The sequence below is a fragment of the Triturus cristatus genome, chromosome 2_1 (genome assembly GCF_964204655.1).
Source record: "Triturus cristatus chromosome 2_1, aTriCri1.1, whole genome shotgun sequence".
In the NCBI taxonomy this organism is placed as follows: Eukaryota; Metazoa; Chordata; class Amphibia; order Caudata; family Salamandridae; genus Triturus; species Triturus cristatus.
The window spans coordinates 85,116,466-85,138,903 of NC_140581.1; the positions used below are offsets into that span (position 1 = coordinate 85,116,466).

Consider the following 22,438-nt stretch of genomic DNA (forward strand, 5'->3'; position numbering starts at 1 on the left):
TCTGCCCCTTGCTGGACAGAGCTGCTCCTCATTTGCTAAACTTGAGACCGAGGTCCCACTAACTTCTTACAGCCTTCTATGAGCACAGTCACTGCTGGTGGCCCCAACCCATACAGCGCACCTCAGATTCACTTCATATGGCGTAGACACTAGGGGGCATACTACCAAGGACAAGCGATAATTATCGCTAAACGCGCTTAGCGCGATTTAAATTATCGCTGGATTTCATCGCCGTGTCAGCGGCGTATTAGCAACGCTTAGCTGACAGGCGATGTGAAATCCTGCGATAGACTGCGATAATGAGCATTAGCGTGTGAAATCCTGCGATGATTTCACAGCACTAATGCCAAGCTTGGTAATAGGGGAGTGTGGACTCAGCCTTACAATCCACCTCCCATAGGCATAAATGGTAAGTCAGGTTTTTGTCTGGCGTTGTAATCATGCGATAATGGGGGCCTAGCGCACGTTTTGTTATCGCTTCGCTGTCCAGGGGCAGCGTTGTTGATACAGCGATGTTGGTTTTGCAAAAATTTTACATGTTGACTTAGGAGGGAACGCCTACTTTACATCTCATTAGCGATATTTATCGCTGTCATGAGATGCGTTCCGAAATGGGCTGCTAACATGCACTGAAGCATGATAGCGCCGCCTTGTTAATAGGGCGATAAGAATATCGCCGCTTTAGCGGCAAAAAGTGACGCTAAAGCGACGAGAATGCCCTTGATAATATACCCCCATGCCTTTCTGCACGAGCCACCGTTGTGATCGCAACATTTACAAAGCGTGGCAAACAGAGTATTGAGCATGCAAGGAACCTAAGACATGGGTCTCAATGACGGGCTTTTAAATAGCTGAAGACACCATTGCATTAACCTTCGCCTCCTCATAGGGGGTGGCAGTAATTTCAAATAGTTTATTTATTCATTCTTATTTTTCTCAAATTGATTTCCCCCACGCACCTTGTTCTGCTAGTTTCTTCTTCTGATCTTTACTGTGAACGGGTTGTCCTCCCTTGCAGGTGGTGGCTACTTCATGTACCTTCAGTTTGTCCTTACGTCTGACATTGTTTTTTGGTGGTGAGGCATAGCACTCACTTGCCTTCAACACCAGAATAGAGTACATAGGGGTATATCAGTAACAACCGGCGATAATTTTTGCTAAGCGCACTTAGCGCTAGTATAATTATCGCCGGCTAGCGTGGATTTTTATCGCTGAGATAGCGTGCTATTAGCAACGCTTTTCTCAAAAGCGATAAAAATCCTAGCGCTAACTGCCTAACGTGAGATTATCGCTGGAAACCCAGCGATAATCTCACGAAATGTGGCGTTAGCTTGTTGATAGGGACTCACAAACTTAGCCATGATATCCACCTTCCATAGGATATCATGGCTAAGTCAGTCCTGAAGCAGGCGTAAGGAAGGTAGCGATAACAGGGGTTATCGCTACTTTTTCTGCCGCTATGCTTCATAGCGTGGGGCTTGATATAAGAAGATAAGAAGATATAAGAAGAAATGTCGCTTAGCGACATTTCTCCTGTCATGTCAGGTCAGGAACGCCCACTTTGCATCTCGTTAGAGATGCAAAGCTGGGCGTTAAGAATAGGTGCGCTAATGCAAGGTTTCACGCGTTAGCGTGACCTTGCTAATTAAGCGATAAAATTATCGCTGCTTTTCGGCCGAAAGCGCCCGCAAAAGTGGCGATAATTTTCAATCGCCGCCTTGTAAATATGCCCCATATTTCCTGGAGGTTCTGTTTCACCCCCACCACCTAGGGTGCAAGTCTTTCAATGGGCGCAACCTATCCATCATGACGATTGTAAAAACAAAACATAATGGGGCATATCAACAAGGGGCGGCGTTAATATTATCGTCGCTTTAGAGCCCGTTTTCGGGCGAAAAGGGGCGATAATATTATCGCATTATCAACAAGGACACACTAGCGCGTGTTTCCTTGCATTAGCGCCCCTTGTCAGCACGCCTCCCATCACATCGCTAATGAGATGGAAAGGAGGCGTGCCTGACAAAACACCATGGGAAAATATCGCTAACCCAGCTACGTCATATTAACAACGAGGGTTAGCGATATTTGAAATTGCGTTAAGTATGCCTCAACGCAGGAATTTAACGTCTGTTAAATTCCTGACTAAGCTATACCTAACATGGGGGGTGGATTGTGTGGCTAAGACCACAGGCCCTATCACCAAGGATATCGCCGTTTCCCATGGAACATCACTGGAAAACCAGCGATGTTCCATGGAAAACACAGCAATCACTGGAATAATTATCACCATTGCGCTATGCATTGTTGATACAGCGCCAGCTTGGCGATAATTTCCAGCGATAGCCAGCGATAAAAATCCTCACGCTAAGAGCGGAAAGCGATAATTATCGCTGCCGCTTGAAAATATGCCCCAATATATTTTTGGGCGTGTAGGATTTTATGTTCTAAGCTTTCTAGTGTTACTTTATAAATAGGACTTCACGCTTCCCTCACACAGCAATTTTATTTTTTTCTCTTCATTAGCATGGTAGTTTGTAAATAAATGTAATTTGAGTTATGTTAAAGTTCTTAATCTTGCTGGGCTTTCTTCAGAAACATTCGAGATTGCTTTGGCCTCCACTTCTGTGCATGATGCAGTGGGGTCTGCAGTTCCTTTGAAATGGAGGACGTCACATCTGCAAAATATTTTAGTAAAAAGGTCCCTGCGAGTGTGATATTGTTCATGTGTATTTGGCCTGGGTCCAGCCCTTGTCCATGAGGGTGTGCAAGTCCGAATAACGCTATCCACACTCACCTGGTTCTGGCTACAGTGCCTGTTTCCAGGTCAGACAAATGCTCACAGTGACTTGATCAGAGAATTAGTGACACCTGAAAGGTAAGGCACACTCACGGATGCAGGAGGGCGTCACATCCCATTCACTTGCGGAGCCCCAAAACCTTTGTCTGCACTCGAATGTAGACGTTGAGGGTTTATATCCCGCGGCGCACGTGACTTGCACCCTTTCCCCACGATCATACCATTCTTTGGCGGGAGCCAGGATTAGCACAGACCAGCCCGTGTTTGGATGTTTGCATCTTTCTGAAATATAAAAAGAAACCTAAGCATCCATGAGATACGCAAGAGAGCATGGTTTATTGGATTGGCACAGAGTGGCGGATGTTTGGGGGCTATGGAGAGGGGCAATGCTCCTTGAAGGGCACCGTGGTTTAAGTACAGCTGCTGAACTTTCAAAGCAGGAGTGGGAGGAAGATAGGAAGGGCACACTGGCGGCTGGAAAGAAATCACAGGTGTGAGGGGTAAACAGTCAGCCAAGCAGAATACAGTAAGCAAGCCCAGGGATGCCAGAGGTATTCAGAAGGGGAGGTGAGGGGACTTTCTCAGGAAAATAAAATGCATACATGGGGCCAAATAATCAACTTTAGAGCATCTTTTGTTCCTAGATGTGCTGAAAAGCCGTAGGTAGTGAAGAGGCGTCCATGACATATTCCAGGGCACTGGTTGTATGCACCAGGAGTGTATGTGTGTGTGAGATTTACTATCTGCAAGACAAGTTAAATAAATTAGCAAACTGTGGGGCCCGTTTACAAACCATTTGCTTCTCCGGTGCATCACTTTTAATATGGGAAAAAGTGACATACCGACGGCGCAAGGGGCTTGTATCTTCAGCACAAGTTCAGTAAAATGACCCTGAAAAGTGGTTTAAAAAATGGGTATATGCAAGATTGCAAGGACTATTAGTAAATGTATGCAGCATCTTCTTTCAATTCCACAGTGCAGTTACTCCACTGAGAAAGTGAATTTACCTATATCTGTGCCTTAATGTATATTATATATTTTAACCTTGAAAACACTAAAGCTCACGTGTGCCTTATAGTGTGTTGTACTTTATTGTATTGTATTGTATTGTAATTTGTATAGCGCTTACTACCCCTGACGAGGCGTCAGACCGCTTTTGTGGCGAGTAGCATGCTACTCCGGGACCCATAGAGGGTTAGTGTTGAATTAGTATAGTGAAACATGCAAGTAAATTTTAAGTGGTGAATATGTTAGTCAGGTATTTGAATTTGGAAGGATAGCAGAAGTATAGAAGAGGAAAAAAGGTTTGTATTTATATAGCACTTGTCACTCCTGATGGGGTGTTGAAGCAAACTACTCCGGAAACCTATAAAGAATTAGTGGTGAATTATTATCGTGAAATATGCCTTTAGCCTCGACGCCCGGGCTGAGACGTCTTAAGCCTTGGCCTTTTATAGCCCTAGTAGTCAGGTGACTCCTTCAGCTAATGGGAACCCTAGCTCTAACACTATCCAATCACAACAAAAGTGCTAAAATCTAGAACCAATAGGATACCAGGACCTTACAGCCAATCTTAGCCCTAATCCAAGCACCCAATCAGTTAAATAAACCCTGATCTCCATGTCTTTCTGGCACAGGATGCCCTAGTCCCTACTTCCAATAGAAAGCCTAACCCTACTCTTAGTCCCACACCTAGTCCAGCAACCAATCACATCAGAAGCCCTAATCGCTACTGCCAATTAAAGGCCGAACCCTAGCCCTAGTCCCACCCTAGTCCCAACAACCAATAACACAGGAAGCCCTAGTCCTCACTTCCAATAGAAATCCTAACCCTAGCCTGAGTCCCAACCCTACACAGTCACAGACCCAGAAACCTATCAGAACCCTCAAATACCCAACCAATGAGGACACTAACCCCAATCCAATAGAAACACCAGATACAACCACCAATCAGTGTCCACATGTGCCAAACAATAGCAGACTATATAAGGTCCCAGCTACCTCAGACAAGGTTTGCTGGCCAGGGAGTTGGAAGCTGCTCCTCTAGTCAGAAATCTCCTAGGAGACAGACAGGCTCAATCCACCCTTTGGACTTCTGCAGGTATGGCCCTGACAAACTTGTCCTCCAACAACACTATTTGTATAAAGCTTTACTCCCTCTCCTGGCCAAAAAACGAAGTGCACAGTCCCCATTAAACACAGTTTAAACAGCTCACAGCAGATTACTGCTGTCTCAGAGCACCCTCTTATGTAGAATATCCCTGTTGCTGAGGGTTTGGGGGGGGGGGCGGGGCTGGTTTCACTGACTTGTTAACACAAAATGGTGGCTGGGGGTGCACTGCTTAACATACAGGTCTTAGTAAAGAGCAAAGGAGAAATTTGGAGGGAAAACTGATAGTCACGGGGAATGAGAGGGAAAAACTACAGAAGTTCGGACTGCAAATCCCACAATTTAACAGGTTAAATGGAAGCAGTCGTGGGCAGGAAAAACCACAAGTTTAAACACAAAAACAGGTGATAAATTATGCAATCACGGGCAGGTTAAAAGCTACAATTTGAAACTGTAACAACCACAGGCAAGGACAGATAAATAAAAATAAAAAAAGAAAGAAAAGATGATGCAATCACAGGTAGGGAAAATCGTTTTTTAGGAAAGAGACAGCACCAGTCTGCCTCCTTACCACTTCCTGGATTCTGCTCACTGCAATCTGTGGCACAGGTAGGCTGCAACTCACAAGATAGAGGAGAATGATTTGGGGTGCACCCAGCAAAGCATTTAGGGTCCTGGGCAGGTGTGAGAGGAGGGCTAAGATTTGCTTGGAGCAGGGGAAACCAATCAGCAGTCCTAGGTCTGCTGGCCTGGGGGGTAGGGCTGGTTCTGGGGAGCTGCTCTATTCAGAAAAGTCCTAGGAGACAGACAGGCACAATCCACACTTTGGACTTCTGCAGGTAAGGGCCTAACAAACTTGTCCTATAACAATACTGTTTGTATAAAACTTTACTCCCTCTCCTGGCCCAAACAAAAATGCACAGTCCCTATTAAACACAGTTTAAACAGCTCACAGGAGATTACTGCTGTCTCAGAGCACCCTCTGATGTAGAATATCTCTGTTGCTGGGGGGAGGGGAGGCTGGTTTCACTGACTTGTTAACACAAAATGGTGGCTGTGAGTGCACTGCTTAATATGCAGGTCTTAGCACAGAGCAAAGGAGAAATTTGGAGGGAAAAACTAATAGTCATGGAGAATGAGAGGGAAAAACTACAGAGTTTTGGCTGCAAATCCCACAATTTAACAGGTTAAATGGAAGCAGTCACGGGCAGGAAAAAAACACAAGTTTAAACACAAAAGCAGGTGATAAAATATGCAATCATGGGCAGTTTAAAAACTACAATTTTAAACTGTAACAACCACAGGCAAAGACAGTTAAAGACAAATAAAAAAGAAAGAAAAGATGATACAATCACAGGTAGGGAAAATAGTTTTTTAGCTTTTTTAGGAAAGAGACAGCACTAGTCTGCCTTCTTACCACTTCGTGGACTCTGCTCACTGCAAATTAAACAACTGAAAGGTCATTTCTATACCTATACCTACTATATATACAGATCACTAAAACTTTAGTATGGTTGCTCAATTACACACATTTTAAATGTGCTCTTTTTGTGTACTTCTATGTTGTACTATGCACATTTTACTGATCTGTGCTAGCCAAGCATAACCTAGTTTTGAAATTGGCTCAAATTCGAATGTAAGAGTGAGCTCCTGTTAGTGTTACCTCAATCTCTTTGTCAAGGACATCTCACATGCCTTCCCTCTACAAACTTCAATTTGTCGCTTGTTCCCACTCCTATTCACTTGGCTTTAGAGAAACTGTGCAAAATAAGAATGAAAATGCTATGGATTGTAACATTGCACGCCCCAGCTGATCAAGGGCTATGCACTGGTCCATTAAAAATGGCATTGCCTTGCATTATCGCTGATTGCTAGCTGGCGAGTTTACATGAAACACATTAGACTCAGTCGTCGGCTATCCCAAGTGCTGTGTTTTATTTTACATCCACCTTCCAAGTAGACTGCCACTCATACCCTTTCACTGAAAATATATGTGGTAAGGCAGTGTGGAAAAAAAAAAAAACTTAGAGATCTCACACTGTGAGGCTGTAGACACTAGAGATTAGCAGATCTGGAGCAGCCTACACCAGAGGTTCACTATAAATCACATAGGCCTGGAACTCAAAGAGATGTAGTCATATCATTCAACTCAAAACAAATATAGACGACGGTCAAGGAATAAATCAGATAGCACAAAGAGAAAACATATAGCAGTCATTTTCTTGAACACAGCATGAAAAGAAATAGTTTGCCCACACCTAGATATCACTTTTTTATTTGGGATAAATATACTTGAATTTTCAAAAAGCATGCTATTTTGGTGTAAAAACCCTATTTTGTTTTAAAATACTATGGGGCTTATTTACAAGTCCCTTGTGCCGCATGTACGTCACTCTTTCCGATATTAAAAGTGACGCACTGTCGCTGCAAGGGGCTTGAAAATAGGCCCCTAACTTTTTACTTTTCTAGTAAACACAGACTTGATCACCAAATATCATTGTTTAACAAAGCAATAAGTTTTACATTACATGGATATGTATCCCATCAGATGGAATGAATGTCTATTATACCAATTATGCAATGATTTACAGGTATTATGTAAAGATCAGCATTATAGCAGGTGGGTGTGGACACCAACATGCCATGGATGCCCCATATATTACCAGCTCTTCTTACGCTATAAGCAACCTTTAATCAGGGGTGGTACCAAAGTTTTATGAATAACAACAATGTGCCAAGTAATATCACCATTATGCCAGGAGTGTTTGTTATTCTACCAAGCTTGGACACCATTGTACTTCGGCCATTTGATAGACGCTTACGGTCGCTAGAGGCTCTACCGGGCCCCGTGACTACGCTCAGAAGCCACACGGCTATTTTAAAAAATCGAACTGTGTATTTTAGATTGCATTTGCACTTTGTATGTTAACCCCCTTTTTTGTTGTGCAGGTTGACTGTATGTATTCTTACCTGGGCTTTATTTGTGTATTCGCCCTTGATCTGTCTCGTGGCAGGCGATTGTAGCGCTGCCCGGGACCCGACTTTGGCCGCCATCTTGGGTGAGGAGCCTGTAGTGGAGCCGAGGCGAGTGGACTAGCGCTCGGCCCCTAACGCCCTCAGCCCTACAAAATGGCCTCCCCTTACCGGAAGCGCAGCGGACGAGCGCAGCGGGTGCGACATAGGCGCGCCGGAGTTGCGCCTGAGTTAAGCCAGTCTGCGCCCGTCCGCGGCCTGACGGGCCCTGGGCCCTGGAATGCTGCTCCTCGCATCATCCATTCAGCTGCCACACTTAGAGCGCTGCAGCATCCACCCTGTGCACTTTCTACCACAATTTGGGATCGCCTAGTGTCTCTTGGCATCTCGGCTGATACATCTGCACCCCGACTTACACATCAGGTTCTGTCTACCCCGTCTCAGCCTGAGTCCTGTATTCACATACTCTATCTTAACACACGCTCCCTCCCTCAACATCACTCCGATATATTTTTTCTTTTGACGGCTGAGAACCCTGATGTCTTGCTGCTTACCGAGACTTGGCTGTCTGATTCCTCCCTCCCTGATATCCTGGCAGCCTTGCCTCCCAGCTACTACATGCTGAATGCCAATCGGCCTACAGCTCGCCGCGGCGGAGGTGTGGCGGCAATCATACGTAAAGATCTCAAATTCATTGCGTCTTCTTCGCTCTGTCTTCCGGAGGTTGAGAACCTTGTCATCAGCCTAGCTTCTGAAGCTGGAGCCCTGACTCTCATTGTTCTGTATCGTCCTCCCACCCCTATGCCCTTGTTCCCTGCTGCTCTCAGCGATCAGCTTGCCGCCCTGATGACTGCCTCTGCTCGTATTGCCATGTTCGGCGACTTTAATTATTGGTACAAACAGGCTGACGCTGGCCCCCATGCTACCGAATTGACCGAGGCACTCCTCAGCTTAAATTTGACCCAGCATGTTACCACTCCCACTCACATCGGGGGTCACATTCTGGATCACATCTGGACGCTGGGGGTATCACTCTCTTGCCCGATCATTTCCCCATGTGTCTGGTCAGATCACTCGTTGATTGAGACCTCCATCTCTGTGAAGGGCCTGGTTAGACTGCCGCCTTTGGAGGGTGGGGCCGCTAGGAAATGGAATGCTCTCGATCTTCCTGCCTTCCTCTCCCTTCTCGCAGAGACTCAACCCCCTCCTAGTAACAGCTTAGGGGTCGAAGTTCTGGATGCAAATATCACCGACTGGCTCACAATGGCTAGCGACCAACTTGCCCCCTTCTCTCGGTTCCCTCACTCCCGACATAGTAAATCTCATAAATGGTTTACTTCAGCCCTGAAATCTCAACATCTTGAGCTACGTCAAGCAGAGCGCAGGTGGAGACGCAATTACCTTAGCACCGATAGGGAGGCGTACGTGCTTGCACGTAAGGAATATAAAAAAGCCATCACCACCACTAAGGCCGCCTTTGTCTCTAAGAGAATACTAACTGCCCCTAACAAATCCAAAGAGATATTCAAGGTTCTTGCTGAATTAACATCAGACGATAGGACACTCCCCAACCAGGCCCCCTCTGCCGAGTCATGCAATGCCCTGAACTCCTTCTTTATCGATAAAATCTTGGCAATCAAAAATTCTATTCCTTATTCTCCCTTCTCAGCTATTGCCGCAGCCCCTTCTATTAATACCTCTACTCTGACTTGTTTCCGACTCTCTGGCCAAATTGGCTACGCGTGTAAAATCTGGCTCCCCCAAAGATTGCTGCCCTCCCTCAGTGTTCCGTGAGATCTGTCACACTTTCCCGCACAATGTTTTATCCCTACTTAACGCCTCTCTTAGCTCCGGAATAGTTCCAAGGTCATTCAAGGAAGCTATCCTGGTGCCTTTGCTGAAAAAGCCTGGCGCGGACCCTGCGGTCCTCGCAAACTATCGGCCCATCTCCCTTCTGCCTTACCTGTCTAAAATCTTAGAGGCACATGTCACTGCTTGCCTCTCGCAATTCATTGAGGAATCCCATTTCTTGGAAATAAATCAAGCGGGCTTTAGACCAGCCCACTCTACCGAGGCTGTCATTCTCGCTGTGCTGGATAACCTCAGAAGTAATGCTGACAGAGGTCTCTCCCAGGCACTGGTCCTACTGGATTTGTCGGCAGCTTTCGACATGGTGGATCATGCATCTTACTCCACCGTGTCGAGTCAGCTGGAATTCGTGGGCTCGCCCTGACTTGGGTCAGGTCTTTCCTTGAGGGAAGATCTCAAGCTGTCAAACTGGGCCCCTTCAGAGCTACTAGTGCCCCGTCGCTGTGCGGCGTTCCCCAGGGATCATCTCTGTCTCCCCTTCTCTTTAATTTATATCTCCAACCCCTTATCCACTCCTTGGGCAGGTGGGACGTCACCGTGTTCAATTATGCAGACGACTTACAAATTATTTTCCCCCTCACCTCCCCTGACGCCATCACCAACTTCCAGGCGGTCATGACACACATCCAGCACTGGATGAATCAAAACCAACTGAAGCTCAATCCTGGGAAAACTGAGCTCCTCCTTCCCGGGAGGAGCGTTTCCCACTGGGGTCCTCAGTTCTGGCCCTTTGAGCTCAGTCTTCCGCCTCTTCCAGCTGATTGTGTAAAGAGTCTCGGGGTCATTATTGACTCTGAGCTCAATCTCAAGGCTCAGGTGAGTGCTGTAACTTCCGTCTGTATGTTCCAGCTCTACAGAATACGGAAAGTCGCCCACCTTTTGACCCCGGAAGCCTTGTTACAGGTCATAATAGCATTGGTGATGTCCCGTCTGGACTTCTCCAATTCCCTTTACTTTGGCCTCCCAAAATCCCTGCTTTCCAGGCTACAGATTATTCAAAACCAGGCCGCAAGACTTGCCTTCAAAATTTCAAGATGGCAGTCGGCTAGACCTCTGCTCCACCAATTACACTGGCTGCCTATCAGTGAAAGAATAGCCTTTAAGGTCTGCTGCCTGGTTTTTAAAGCCCGTACCGGCTCCTCCCCGGTTTTTGTGAAGTCCTTGGTTACCCCTTACTGTCCTTCCCGTACTTTGAGGTCCTCCAATCTCCAGCTTCTGGTTATTCCTCGCTTCAGACTCTCTAGACTAAGCGTTCGCAGCTTTATCCACTTGGCACCTAAGCTGTGGAATTCCCTTCCACTCTCCCTCAAGACTGAGCCTTCTCTTCTGTCTTTTAGGAAATCTCTGAAAACACTGCTTTTTTCACATCCCCGTTAAGTCTCCTCTGCACAACCTTGGTAGTCTATCAGCGCCAGGAAACTCATGGTGTCAGCGCGCTTAATAAATTCCCCTTAACATTAACATTAACATGTAGATGTCCACAGAATGTCAGGAATTATCACCATTATGGCATGATATCAAGGTTGGGCACCAAAGTCTCATGGATGATAACAATAGGCCAAGAATTACAGGAATTATACAAGGGCAAGCATTATGACAGGGCTGGGAACAGTCATTCAGTGGATGCCAACAATTTGGGCAGAACTGGCACCATTTTCTCAGACTCCTGATTCTTTTCATGAGTGGTGGGGACAGGACTGTCTCATGGATGAGGACAATGGCATGGATGGGGAGGGTATCTGTAATGAGGAGGCTTAGAGGGCAAGGAGTGTGACAAAGACTGGGAGTCTGAAAGGGTCTGTGGGTGTGACTGAGGCCGAGAGACATGGATTGCGTGGGCAATGGACTTGGGAAGTGACAGGCACTGAGGGTGTGACAGAGATGGGAAGGGTGACAGTCATAAGCAGAGTGAAGAGTTTGACTCCCACTCAGGATCATCCAACTATTTTGATGAGTGAGTATGCCACTTCACTCACTTTAGTCACGCTAAATCCAACTCCTGACTCTTTGAACGACTTGTACCGGTACAAGAAACAAAAATCATCTTAATCATTTCTATCCCAGAAGATGTGCAATCATTAAAAATGAACTCTGACTGATACATTGTATGGTCTGGATCCTTCACTTGAAGAGGCAGGGATGGACTAGCATCTGACTGAGTATTTATCATTTCATAACTATGACTAACTCATTGGATTCCTCTGTATCATTGGACGAGTTGCCTAGCTCGAGTTATGCTCCATCAAATGCTAATTTATCAACTTTACCTCTCTATGATGCAATCCACTCCGCTTCAGGTTCTGATGAATTACTCACGTCACCGGTTCACCCAGCGTTACAGCCATGGGGGCCGTAACCTCAACCTTGTAAAAATGGCAGATACGTTGGGGGCCCAATCTTCCATACTGGTGATCAAATGGCTTTGCTAAAGGATTGTGAAAAGACTTGGCATTGTTTCTGTAGGCCAATAATCTCCTTCTTACAATGCAGCAATAAATCTGCAATATAGAAAGGTATCTAAGATCTGCTTCAACTGTCACTGTTCAAATTAAGTCAATCATCTGCTGTCCAATCCGAATATATTATTGCTCACAACCTTCCTACACCATCCAGTGATCCACCAGCATCCACCAATGGTATCAGAATGGTTTCCAGCCTTGGCTTAGAATCAGATAACAACTTGAAACCATATTATACATTTTTTTAAATGAGCCTTCCACAGATCTTACTTCAGTGGCCGAGCCTTCTCCTAAGAAGGGCATCTTCATTTCTACAAGATCAATCTGATAAACAAGTAAAAAATGTCTTAAGAAGCTGAGAAACATAAATGAGAAAGATAATCCCGCAAATGCCTCGATCGTTTCAAAATACAGCATGGCCAATGGGACAAAAACAGCAGCTTGTTCCCACTTTTCTGCACCAAACTCTCTTCTGAAGAAAAGAGGTATGAAACAACTGATCCAACCTCCAGGTCAGAAGTTTTGCTGGGGCAATTTTTGGAGACACTTAGACTCAAGAGGTAGATTGATCTACATAACTCAGTCCAGGAGTTCAAACAAAGATAAGGAACTTCTCCTGATAACAAGCTCTTTGGACAATTAACAGAAGTTCAGATCCTCAATGTACACAGGAGGTAAATTTAGCCAAAATTCTTGCAGCGGGCTTTACCTTTTTGGATAATCTCTTTCTAATAACACCAAGAAGAGTCAAAACCTCTATTAAACAAGCTTTGGTAATGCATAGGTTTCGCCTATGTAATGAATAAATAGCTGTTTTAATCAATCATCGTCTGGGAGAAGGAAAGAGCTCCCTGACAGGAGTGGGGAGGATGTGGTGCAGCAGCCAGAGCTGCTTAGTTGAGAGCTGGGTATACCGGTTAGAGTCTCTGCAGGGCCCCACAATATCCTGTGATTCTATACAAATCACTTAATCTCGCGAGTTGATAAATTGTTATATACATATGCAGAAATAGTAAAAGGCAAAACTTTATAAAAAGATAGTTCCACCAAAGCGGATGTTAACAGTATTTCGGAAGTGGGAAACTGATAAGAGAAGCAGAGGAGAAACAAGCATTGGTAAATGCAGGAAAATATGCTACAGCCATTAGAAATGGAGGGAAGGTAAGTGGCACACACAGGAACCAATAAGAAGCCAGGAGAGAGGAGGCGGGATGTAAGTCCCTTTTAAGTTTATATTAAAAAACAATAGATTTCTCAAGCACAGCGCAAGCACTGTGCAGGTGGAAACTAAAAACTGGAACAAAATCAGTAGCTCCATCAACTTCCCAAGGAAATAAGATAGGAGAAAAGTCAAGAAGGAACAATCTAGGGGATCATTTTAACGCAGAACCTTCACTAGAACTAATGAACAATGTGGCAAATATTTCTTCAACAAAAATGCTCACAAAACTTTCTTGGGACTATTTACCAGCCTAACTTTCAGAAAAGCAAAAAGGAGATAGCTACATCCTAGAATTTGTCCCAGACTAGAAGGTCAGCAGGATACCTCTAATAATCGGAATATATTGAAAAGTTTGTCTCAATTCCAAGACACCAACCAAATAAGATCTGGTGATCCTCTGAATGTAAAATTTGTCCTGGAATACACTACTTAATAATCACACAAGCCACATGAAAATTGGAAGCAATTGTTTTTTTTTATTTAGTCAAAGAAATCAGATCTAGCTACATGCGATGTTATTCTCAAAACACCAATATCCCCAAAATATCCACAAATACTAAGGAAAATCAAATTTCAACAAAAACGTTTCAATACCACCACCCACTAAAGGTGCATTGCCATCTGAGACCAAAAATGCATCTAAATTTGATCTGAGAAGCGTGGGCAAAATCAGACTCATCCCTATCCCCCAAAAAAACAGTAAAGAGATAATATAACTGGGGTTGGGTTGCACAACAAGACTCCACCATGTCTGACCAGGGGAAACTCACCACAGAATTTCTAACGCACAAACATGTCAGACTGTTGGAACCTTATCTTGACCGAATCCACCTTTTATCTTTTCAGGCCAAACTCTCCTCTCAATTATCATCCTGATATAGATTACAATGTGGGTGCACATGCAATAGCTGAATGGTTGAAAAAGAGGCATTTAACATTCAGTCAATCGTCTGAATCATTTTTAGAACTAGATTATGGCACGTTGAATGGTCAATGTCAAGGGGATGAACCGGCACAACGGATATTTGCTACAGTAAATTCAAAAACCATAATAGATCACTCCCTTCTTCATTTATCACAGGTTTTTTTTAATATTAGCAATTTTAAACCACTTCCAGGAGATAGAGTGATCACACTCCCCAAATCATTAATCTCATGTTGAACCATCAGCTTTAACAGAAGACCAATGAGAGCAATAATGATTATTCAAAATTAACAAAAATAATAATAAATAGGAACAGTATCTTCAACTCCAAAATTCTCTCATTAAAATGTCAAAGTGTTATCACTTGATGGTTCAATTTAAATAACTCACATTCCTATCCGGATTCAGGCTCGTGCAAGAACTGCAAACAACCCTTGAGCTCAGTATTCAATTTCATCTCCACAGATGTCCAAGTCAGAGATGATCATCATTGGTGTATTAAATACAAATCACCGGAACCAGATGAAAATATCCCTTCAAAGAATGGGACAAACTGATCAAGGAGGAGAAAAAGCTCTACATCATGAAATGAAAGATTTTCGGAGAAAATCTCAATATGCAAAGCTATTTTTAGCCTCAAGGACAAAAGACACTAAAACATTGTGTTTCGTAGTAGGAGGGCACCGGCTCACATTAGGCAGCCTCTGATTTTTATGCCCCATTCAACAAATGGCTTATAAACATCAAGGAACTGTAAGGATCTAGTACCGTTGATAAGGCTTCTCTTTCAATCTATGTAAACCAGGATCAGAAGTTTATGAAGAATTAAATCTATTTTATGAGCTAAATCCTCTAGAACTGCAGGTCCGAACAAAATTCCAATTAACATCTTAAACTTAGAATACAGATATTTGGAGGCAACTTTTATTGAATTTATTTTCGGAGATTCTTCAATCTGGCCAAATTCCACCTTCTTGGAGACGGTCCATAATACATCATCTGTATAAAAAAGGACTCAGTGATGACCCTAAGAACTATAATGTTATTGCACTCCCAGGTGCTGAAGGGAAGTTGTTATGCAAATTTTTGCTGAATAAAAAGCTTGATTGGGCTTCTGACTCCAACCTTCTTCCATTTAACCAAACCGGACTCAGGCCGGGCTTGTCTACCCTTGACAACATTGTGGCTCTGAAATGAATAGTCACTATATGTCTGCTTTATTGACTATACCTCAGCATTTGACAGTGTAACTTGCAGCAAACTCTGGATGAAACCAAAGAAATGGTTGATCAACGATACTTTTCTGTATTTTCTGGTGTCATTCTATTGAGAATCATGGCTCTAAGTAAAACTGACAGAGAATAACCTTTCTCCTAGACTGAGTACTTCCAAAGGTCTTGAGCACGGCTGCATTGTAGCACCTTTGGCTTTTCTCCCTTTACATATCGGCTTTGTCTTTCCATCATGACAGCCCTGATGGCTTTGCCCCCAAATTCGGATTTAAGCCAATTTCATATTTACCATATGATGACCAAATACCATTTCAAGAGTATAATATGGCAAATGACAAAAATCATGTAATTCGAAAGACCAAAATCAATGAAAAATATAAAAACTGAGTGGGAGACGAAAGGTGGTTGCACCAATCATGTAAGCAGTAAAGATTATCTTGGGCTGACTGTGGAGAAGAAGCTTGTGTGGACTGATCACATTGCAAACTGGTGAACGTGATTAAACGAATCGGCAATGTAACGGAGGGAGGGCGATTCGCCAAATGTTGAACATCACAAAGATCAAACCTGTTCCCACCCTTCTCTAGCCTCCATTATTTTTGAATTAAAAGATGCAATTGACAATTTAAACAAAATATATATGACTGCGATTAGAGCACTATTCAGTTTAGATTCATCTACTCTGCACAGGAAGCTCAGTCTTCCTTCTTTAGCTTTTAAACTTTGTTTGTCATTGCTCGACGGCCAAAAACTATTTTATCAACAGGCTGATATTCATGCAATGGACTCAGTCTATGGCTCTTTTATGGACCCAAGCCTTGAAAAGGAAGAAAGAATAACCACTGTGATAATCTGTTGTCATTCAATAACTTGGCACGCATCCCTCGATCAAATCTCAAAGACAGGTCTGAGAAGCATCAGTAAGTTCAACGATTGTCTTCTCCAGACCTCTGAGCACGAAGATCACATTCGGGACATTTTTTGTAAGCCCAAGCAATATTATTTGACTTTGTCGCTTGAGCCTGCCTGTAAATAAAAGCATTTATGGTTCAGTCTGTTTTATATCCCAATATTCCAGTTTGAGGGTGCAAGGTATTTTCAGTTTTCATCAGTCAAACACTGTTTTTGTGTGGTTACAAGAATGACACGATTGAGCACTGAATTTGTTTGTGTCCATCCCTTTTAGATGCAAGGAGAAAATACCTAAAGGAGGCATTCTTCAGAGCCAACAAAAGAAGGATTGATCATGCCACTAAATATTGTTTTTGAATGACTGATCATGGTTTTATTGGCTAATTGATTAAGTTTTGATATTTAACCTATCATTATCGCATAATTTCAGGATCTAAATGTTTTTACTTACACACCGACTGGTCATTTGTTGTAGAATTGATTTTATGTATTTATTGTGATCTACTATTGATAAGAAATATTTATTTTTCCTATATAATAAAGTTACTACTATTAACTCTCTCAGGCACCCCACATAACACGGTATCCTCTTTGAGAAGAAAAGCAAGTGCTCACTTCAGCAATGAGGGACGTCTCAGTCCTGTGGTTTATTTTGAACTCTGATTGGGAAGAGTCCAGAAGGTGGTAACCCTTTGCCTCCACCCTGCCCTACTTTTAAGTACCCACATACATTTAGCACCTGCTCAGAGCAGATGGCAAATGTCTGCGGTAGCTTCAATGAATACCATGCAGACTACTGCACAGTAATCTCGTGTCCGCACAGGTACTCCTTATTCTGGTGGGTTATCATTGCACGGTAACCCTAAGTACGTGTAAAATGTTTGCACCCCACCAGTCGCCGTGCAACTGGTAATCAGGTCATAGATGAGAACACACACACCCACCCAGCCTCACCACAACTACTTATGACCCCACCAAAACAAACTACATAACTTTGGATAGCACTGGCCAAAGAAAGAGTCAAAATCCACTCAAAGGGGAGGACAACTATAAACCCAAAGGATTGGGTTACTGTGTGCAAGAGAGGGCTGAGGCTGGGGAACTGTGCATTAAAATGGCACACACCAACAACAAAATGTGTGAAAACGTAATGTAGGAACAAAATGTGTGAGAATGTAATGTAAGGGATTTAGTATATCTCCTAGAGTAGCCCTTGCTTTGGACATATTGAGGCTTATTTATGAGCCCTTGCGTCACATTTGCGCCACCGCTGCGTCACTTTTTGTGACGCACCAGAAGGGTAAAAAATGCGCCATGTTGCGTCATATTTACAAAGTGATGCATCCAGGTAGATGCGTCACTTTGTAAACCCCTGAACCACATTATACTTGCGCCAGGTATAATGTATGCAGGGGGGGCGTTCTGACGCAAGTAAGCCTCGTAGAAGTGACGCAGTGAAATGTATGAGATTTCACTGCATCACTTCTAGGACTCAAATGCGTCAATATCTTACGCCTGCCTCACAGCAGGCGTAAGACTGATGCAGGAACATTTGAAATGGGACTTGTTTCAAATGACCCATTGATGGAGTTGCGTCACTTTCGTGACACACTCCAGCAATGCGTCATTTTTGCACCTACAGATACGTCAGAAATACTGACGTATCTGTAACTCCTTGCGACATGATGCATCATACTGTAAATATGACGCATCCAGCATGTCGCAAGGAGGGCGCAAGGAGAAGTGATGCATCGCTGTTTTCACGCAGCGATGTGTCACTTTTCATAAATAAGGCCCGTAGGTCCTCATTTATAAGAAAATGATGTATCGATGTGTCAGTTTCCATGTGCCAAGTGCCCTTGCGACACCATCGATGCGCTGCATTTACAATACAGGGCTTCAAGGCACAAGGATTAACAGATGCGTCAGAAATTCAGGAACATCTGTTGGCACAAAAGTGACACTTTGCTGGAATTGGTCGTAAAACGGACTCAACTCCATCAACTGTAAAACCCCTGTGTCATTCCTTCCATCTGTGCAGGCGTAAGGATTTTGACGCAGTGAAGTCGTGGAGTGACGCAGTGAAGTGTTGTAAATTTCACTGCACCAGTTCTACATGACTAATTTGCCTGGGAATGCCAACCCTGCATACATTATACCTGTTGCAGATATAATGTGATACAGGGCCCTACAAACTGATACATTGGACCGAATACGTCCGTTTGTAGATATGGCGCAGTGTGGCGCACTGATTGTGCTGCCGCGGCATCAAAAAAAGTGACACAGTGGCGGCACAAGGGACTTGTAAATGAGGCCCATAATGCTCTGTGTACTGCATTCTTAAACCTGATATTAGAAAAACCATATCGGAAACCCTGTGTCTCTCTCAAACATCTGAGACAACTCTTCTCTTTTATCTGAATTCCCAAAGACTCATCTAACCCTGGACAATGCCCAACTAAGAGCTGTTTTTGCTGATCAATAAGCCTACATCTTCAGCGCTTTTGTTGCTTATGTCGTTTATATATTTCTTTGCCTTGCATTTTATAACACAATAAAAATTAATAAAGAACTATAATTTAAAAAATTAAGATATAATGGTTATCATTGCTTTTCTATATTATGTTATCAGTGCTTAATTTATGCCGGTGTTTGCCGGTACTTAGCACTGGTTCTTATTTGTAACCAACTGCACTCATATTTATCACAGTGTACTACATGGTGGTGCTGTCTGTATATTGTTGAGCACAACACATCAACAAGTATTCAATATCTTTGGGTAAAACATAAAAGAGGCAGGTCTAGGCCATATTGACAGTTTTAGGTGACTTGCAACAGCATTTGGCAGTGCTGGCAGGGACAGTGGGTACAAATTAAGCACAGCGGTATGTTACATGATTTTTGCATAGCACAAATTCACCAATGACCTGGCCTCTAAGCATTTTTTTCCAGCTTCCTGGAGTGTTGGCTTTGCCCACTGGGTAGGAGCACCAGGGGGAGTTGTACTTTATACATACCATAGCCCTATGAGTAAGTGTGGTGAGGAAGGAATGTAGGATATTCTTTGCAGATGGAATAGGGCATTGCAAACTATTTTCTAAGCCTCTTTGCATCAGTATTGGCTTGTCCTCATGATTCTTCATACAGGCCCTGGGAGCCTGTTTTGCTTTCTCAGTTCTGAGAGGCGCCCTTTAACCAGCTTCCGTCCGATACTTCCTCAGGCTCTGTTAAATCAGGTTCTCCTGATGACCCATGTCCAGTTTTCATTCTTAACCTGGCCTGTTATACATTTGCCCTCCACTTAACACGGGCCTGAATGCCTTGTCGGGCGGAAAGCCTCCAACCGACAGTCGGATTATCCTAGACCGTGTCGGAACCCATCTGCCCGACTTGGTCGGAAACAATTCCGACTGAGCGATTACAATGTGCATGGTCGGAAGGCAAACCATTCCGAATCGGCTCCGATCGGCACTCAGAGTATCCGAGTCGGTCGGAGCCAATTCGAAGAGCTCTATGAACGTTTCTGACCAAGTGAGTACAATATCGGATTCTGACAGCCTTTATGAGTCGGCCTGTCTGACACAAAAAGGCTGTCGGAGACTGACTTTGGGAGCTCCTAGCAGGCCCCCCTTTATACTGAGATCTCCGGTTGGAATCTGTGGGAGAACCCAAGGGACCCCCCAGTAAAACCATGCATAGTGTGCCAGGCACCATGAGTGCCTGCGACAGGGTGCAAGGTTTTCCGCAGCCACCCATTTTGTTCTCGCTAGGAACACAGGCTTCCATTGGGGTCAATGGGAGACCTTCCGAACAGTGTTCAGAAGCATCGTAATCAGTCGGCCAATCGCAAGTCAGTCGGGACCAAATCTGAGACTTGTCGGTCAGAAGAGCTTCTGCCTGACATCGTAATCAGGCCCTCAGTTGTGTAATGACTTTCTGCCCACAGGTTCAGTGCCTCAGGACTTGAGAGAAGCACCTTTGGGTCCATTGTTAAAATAAAGTATATATTTTAAAGTTCTAAATAACCCCACCCAATTTCCCTTCGTCCTTATCCCTCCAGAATATTAGAAAAAATAATGTGTGAACAACTGGCTTTAATCTTATTTAGAAGCTCCCAAACTTCTGGATTCCCAAAATGCAGGTTTTTGTTCACTTCATGGCACAGATTACCTCAATGGTGGACAAAAAGTGCAGCACTGTTTGCATACTATTAGATCTCAGCACTGCTTTTAACACTATTTTCCAAGCTGTCTTCATGAACCGGCTGCAGAGTATGGGTATCAGGCGCCTTGCTGTACAATGGATCCCTTCTTTATTAGCAGCTAGTTCTAGGCAGTGTATCTTAAGCCTTTTAGATGTAGTGCAAACCTTCAACAGTGCAGAATCCCTCAGGACCACAGTAAGAAATTGGGTTGTCAGTTGTCTGGGGTGCAAGTCATGGTCAAGCAGCCACCACAATCCTTGTTAGGGTAAAGCACAAGTAAACTCCAAATTAACCTGTGCTCAACCCCCGGGTAGCTTGACACAGAACAGTCAGGCTTAACTTAGAGGCAATATGTAAAGTATTTGTGAAACACTTATAACAGTAATAAAGTGAAAACACCACTCAAAAAGCTTACCACACCAGATTAGAAACATAGAGCAATTTCTTGTAAATAATACAAGACTGAAATGACAAAAATCCAATTAGTAAAATCGGAGATATGCAATTTTAAGGATGTCAGTGAAAACAGTGCAAACTGCGATGGAGCGTGTGCCTTCTACAGGTACCCAGTTAGGCCAGCTGAACAAGAGTACTTCTGTTGAGGATGTTAATCCATTACAAATAATTGAGAATGGGTTTTTAAGATTTTTATTGTTTGCCCCTGATAGTATCTCCACATATATTTGTCATACCGAACTGGGCTTGAGCTATGTCACAGATATTTGTAAAATTCAACCTGTACTTCTGTGGCATAAGACCCGGACATCGGAACAGTTGAGGCTGAATAGACAGATATTAAGGGACTGTGGTAGTCTTGAGGGAGCTGCTCACATTAAATGGCTCACGTATATTAAAAATGTTGTGCGCAGTCTTGGTCACCCCGAATATTTTTTGGATCCAACAAGCCTTTGTGATGTACAGAGGAAAGATCTTAAAGTCAGTTGTTTGAATTACCTTGAGGATAAAAGAAGAAATGAAGAAATGAAGAAAATAACTGTACAAGCCCACCAGCTTATTGTGTCCACTGCTAGAATTCAGCTATTTAGGATTGACAATAGGGTAACACAATAGATTTCTACTGACACGCTTGAGACTAGGAATTTTTCATAGATTAGTAACTTTTCCGGTCCAAAATGATTGGGCAAGAATGTTGTGCAACTGCCCTTGTGATGATCTGTCTGCTCAATCGAACATACACATCTTGTTTCTTTGTAAATTTTACTCCCTGCATAGGAAGCGGTGGATTTTGCAGATTTTAAGAATTAGTGGTTTAAGACAATGCCATGCTGCCTACTTGATGTTACAATCATTATCGGAAACTCATATGGTTGTTCTAGTCTTATCATTTTTAAAGAATGTTTTAAGATGCAGAAATTCAATCATGATGTGATTCATTTTATATGTATTAATCTCAATTAATTTTTATGTATACAGAAATCAGTTGATGTTTGTATTTTAATGTGCTTTTATGACTATTTTGTAATAGTCGAATAAAGCTGATTTTGATTGATTGATTGAGTGTTCGAGTCAAAGATGCATCATGTAGATGAATCTATGCGCCGTTTCTGAGGAGCAGCAAGGCTGTGATTGTGATTTGTGATCTTGCTTCATCGTTGAGGAGTCCGTCAATGAGGGCTTGCGATGTGAAATCAGGCGTTGAGGATGCATCGTGCAGTCGGGCGGTGCATTGGTTCTAAGGAACTGCAGAGCTGCGATGCGGAGTCCATCGTCGAGG

At 43.5% G+C, this 22,438-nt stretch overlaps 1 protein-coding gene across 3 annotated transcripts in view; it reads right to left on the minus strand.

Annotated features, from left to right (window-relative positions):
• LOC146863797 (uncharacterized) overlaps positions 1-22,438 on the minus strand; it is a 317,162-nt gene that overhangs the window by 125,841 nt on the left and 168,883 nt on the right. For 2 of the 3 annotated variants that reach the window (XM_085628095.1, XM_085628105.1), the window contains exon 2: positions 2,891-3,079. The exons of the other annotated variant lie outside the window; for it this stretch is intronic. In XM_085628095.1, coding sequence (XP_085484221.1) covers positions 2,891-3,079 — 189 coding nt within the window. The remainder of the gene's footprint in view (positions 1-2,890; positions 3,080-22,438) is intronic. 3 annotated transcript variants of the gene reach the window in all.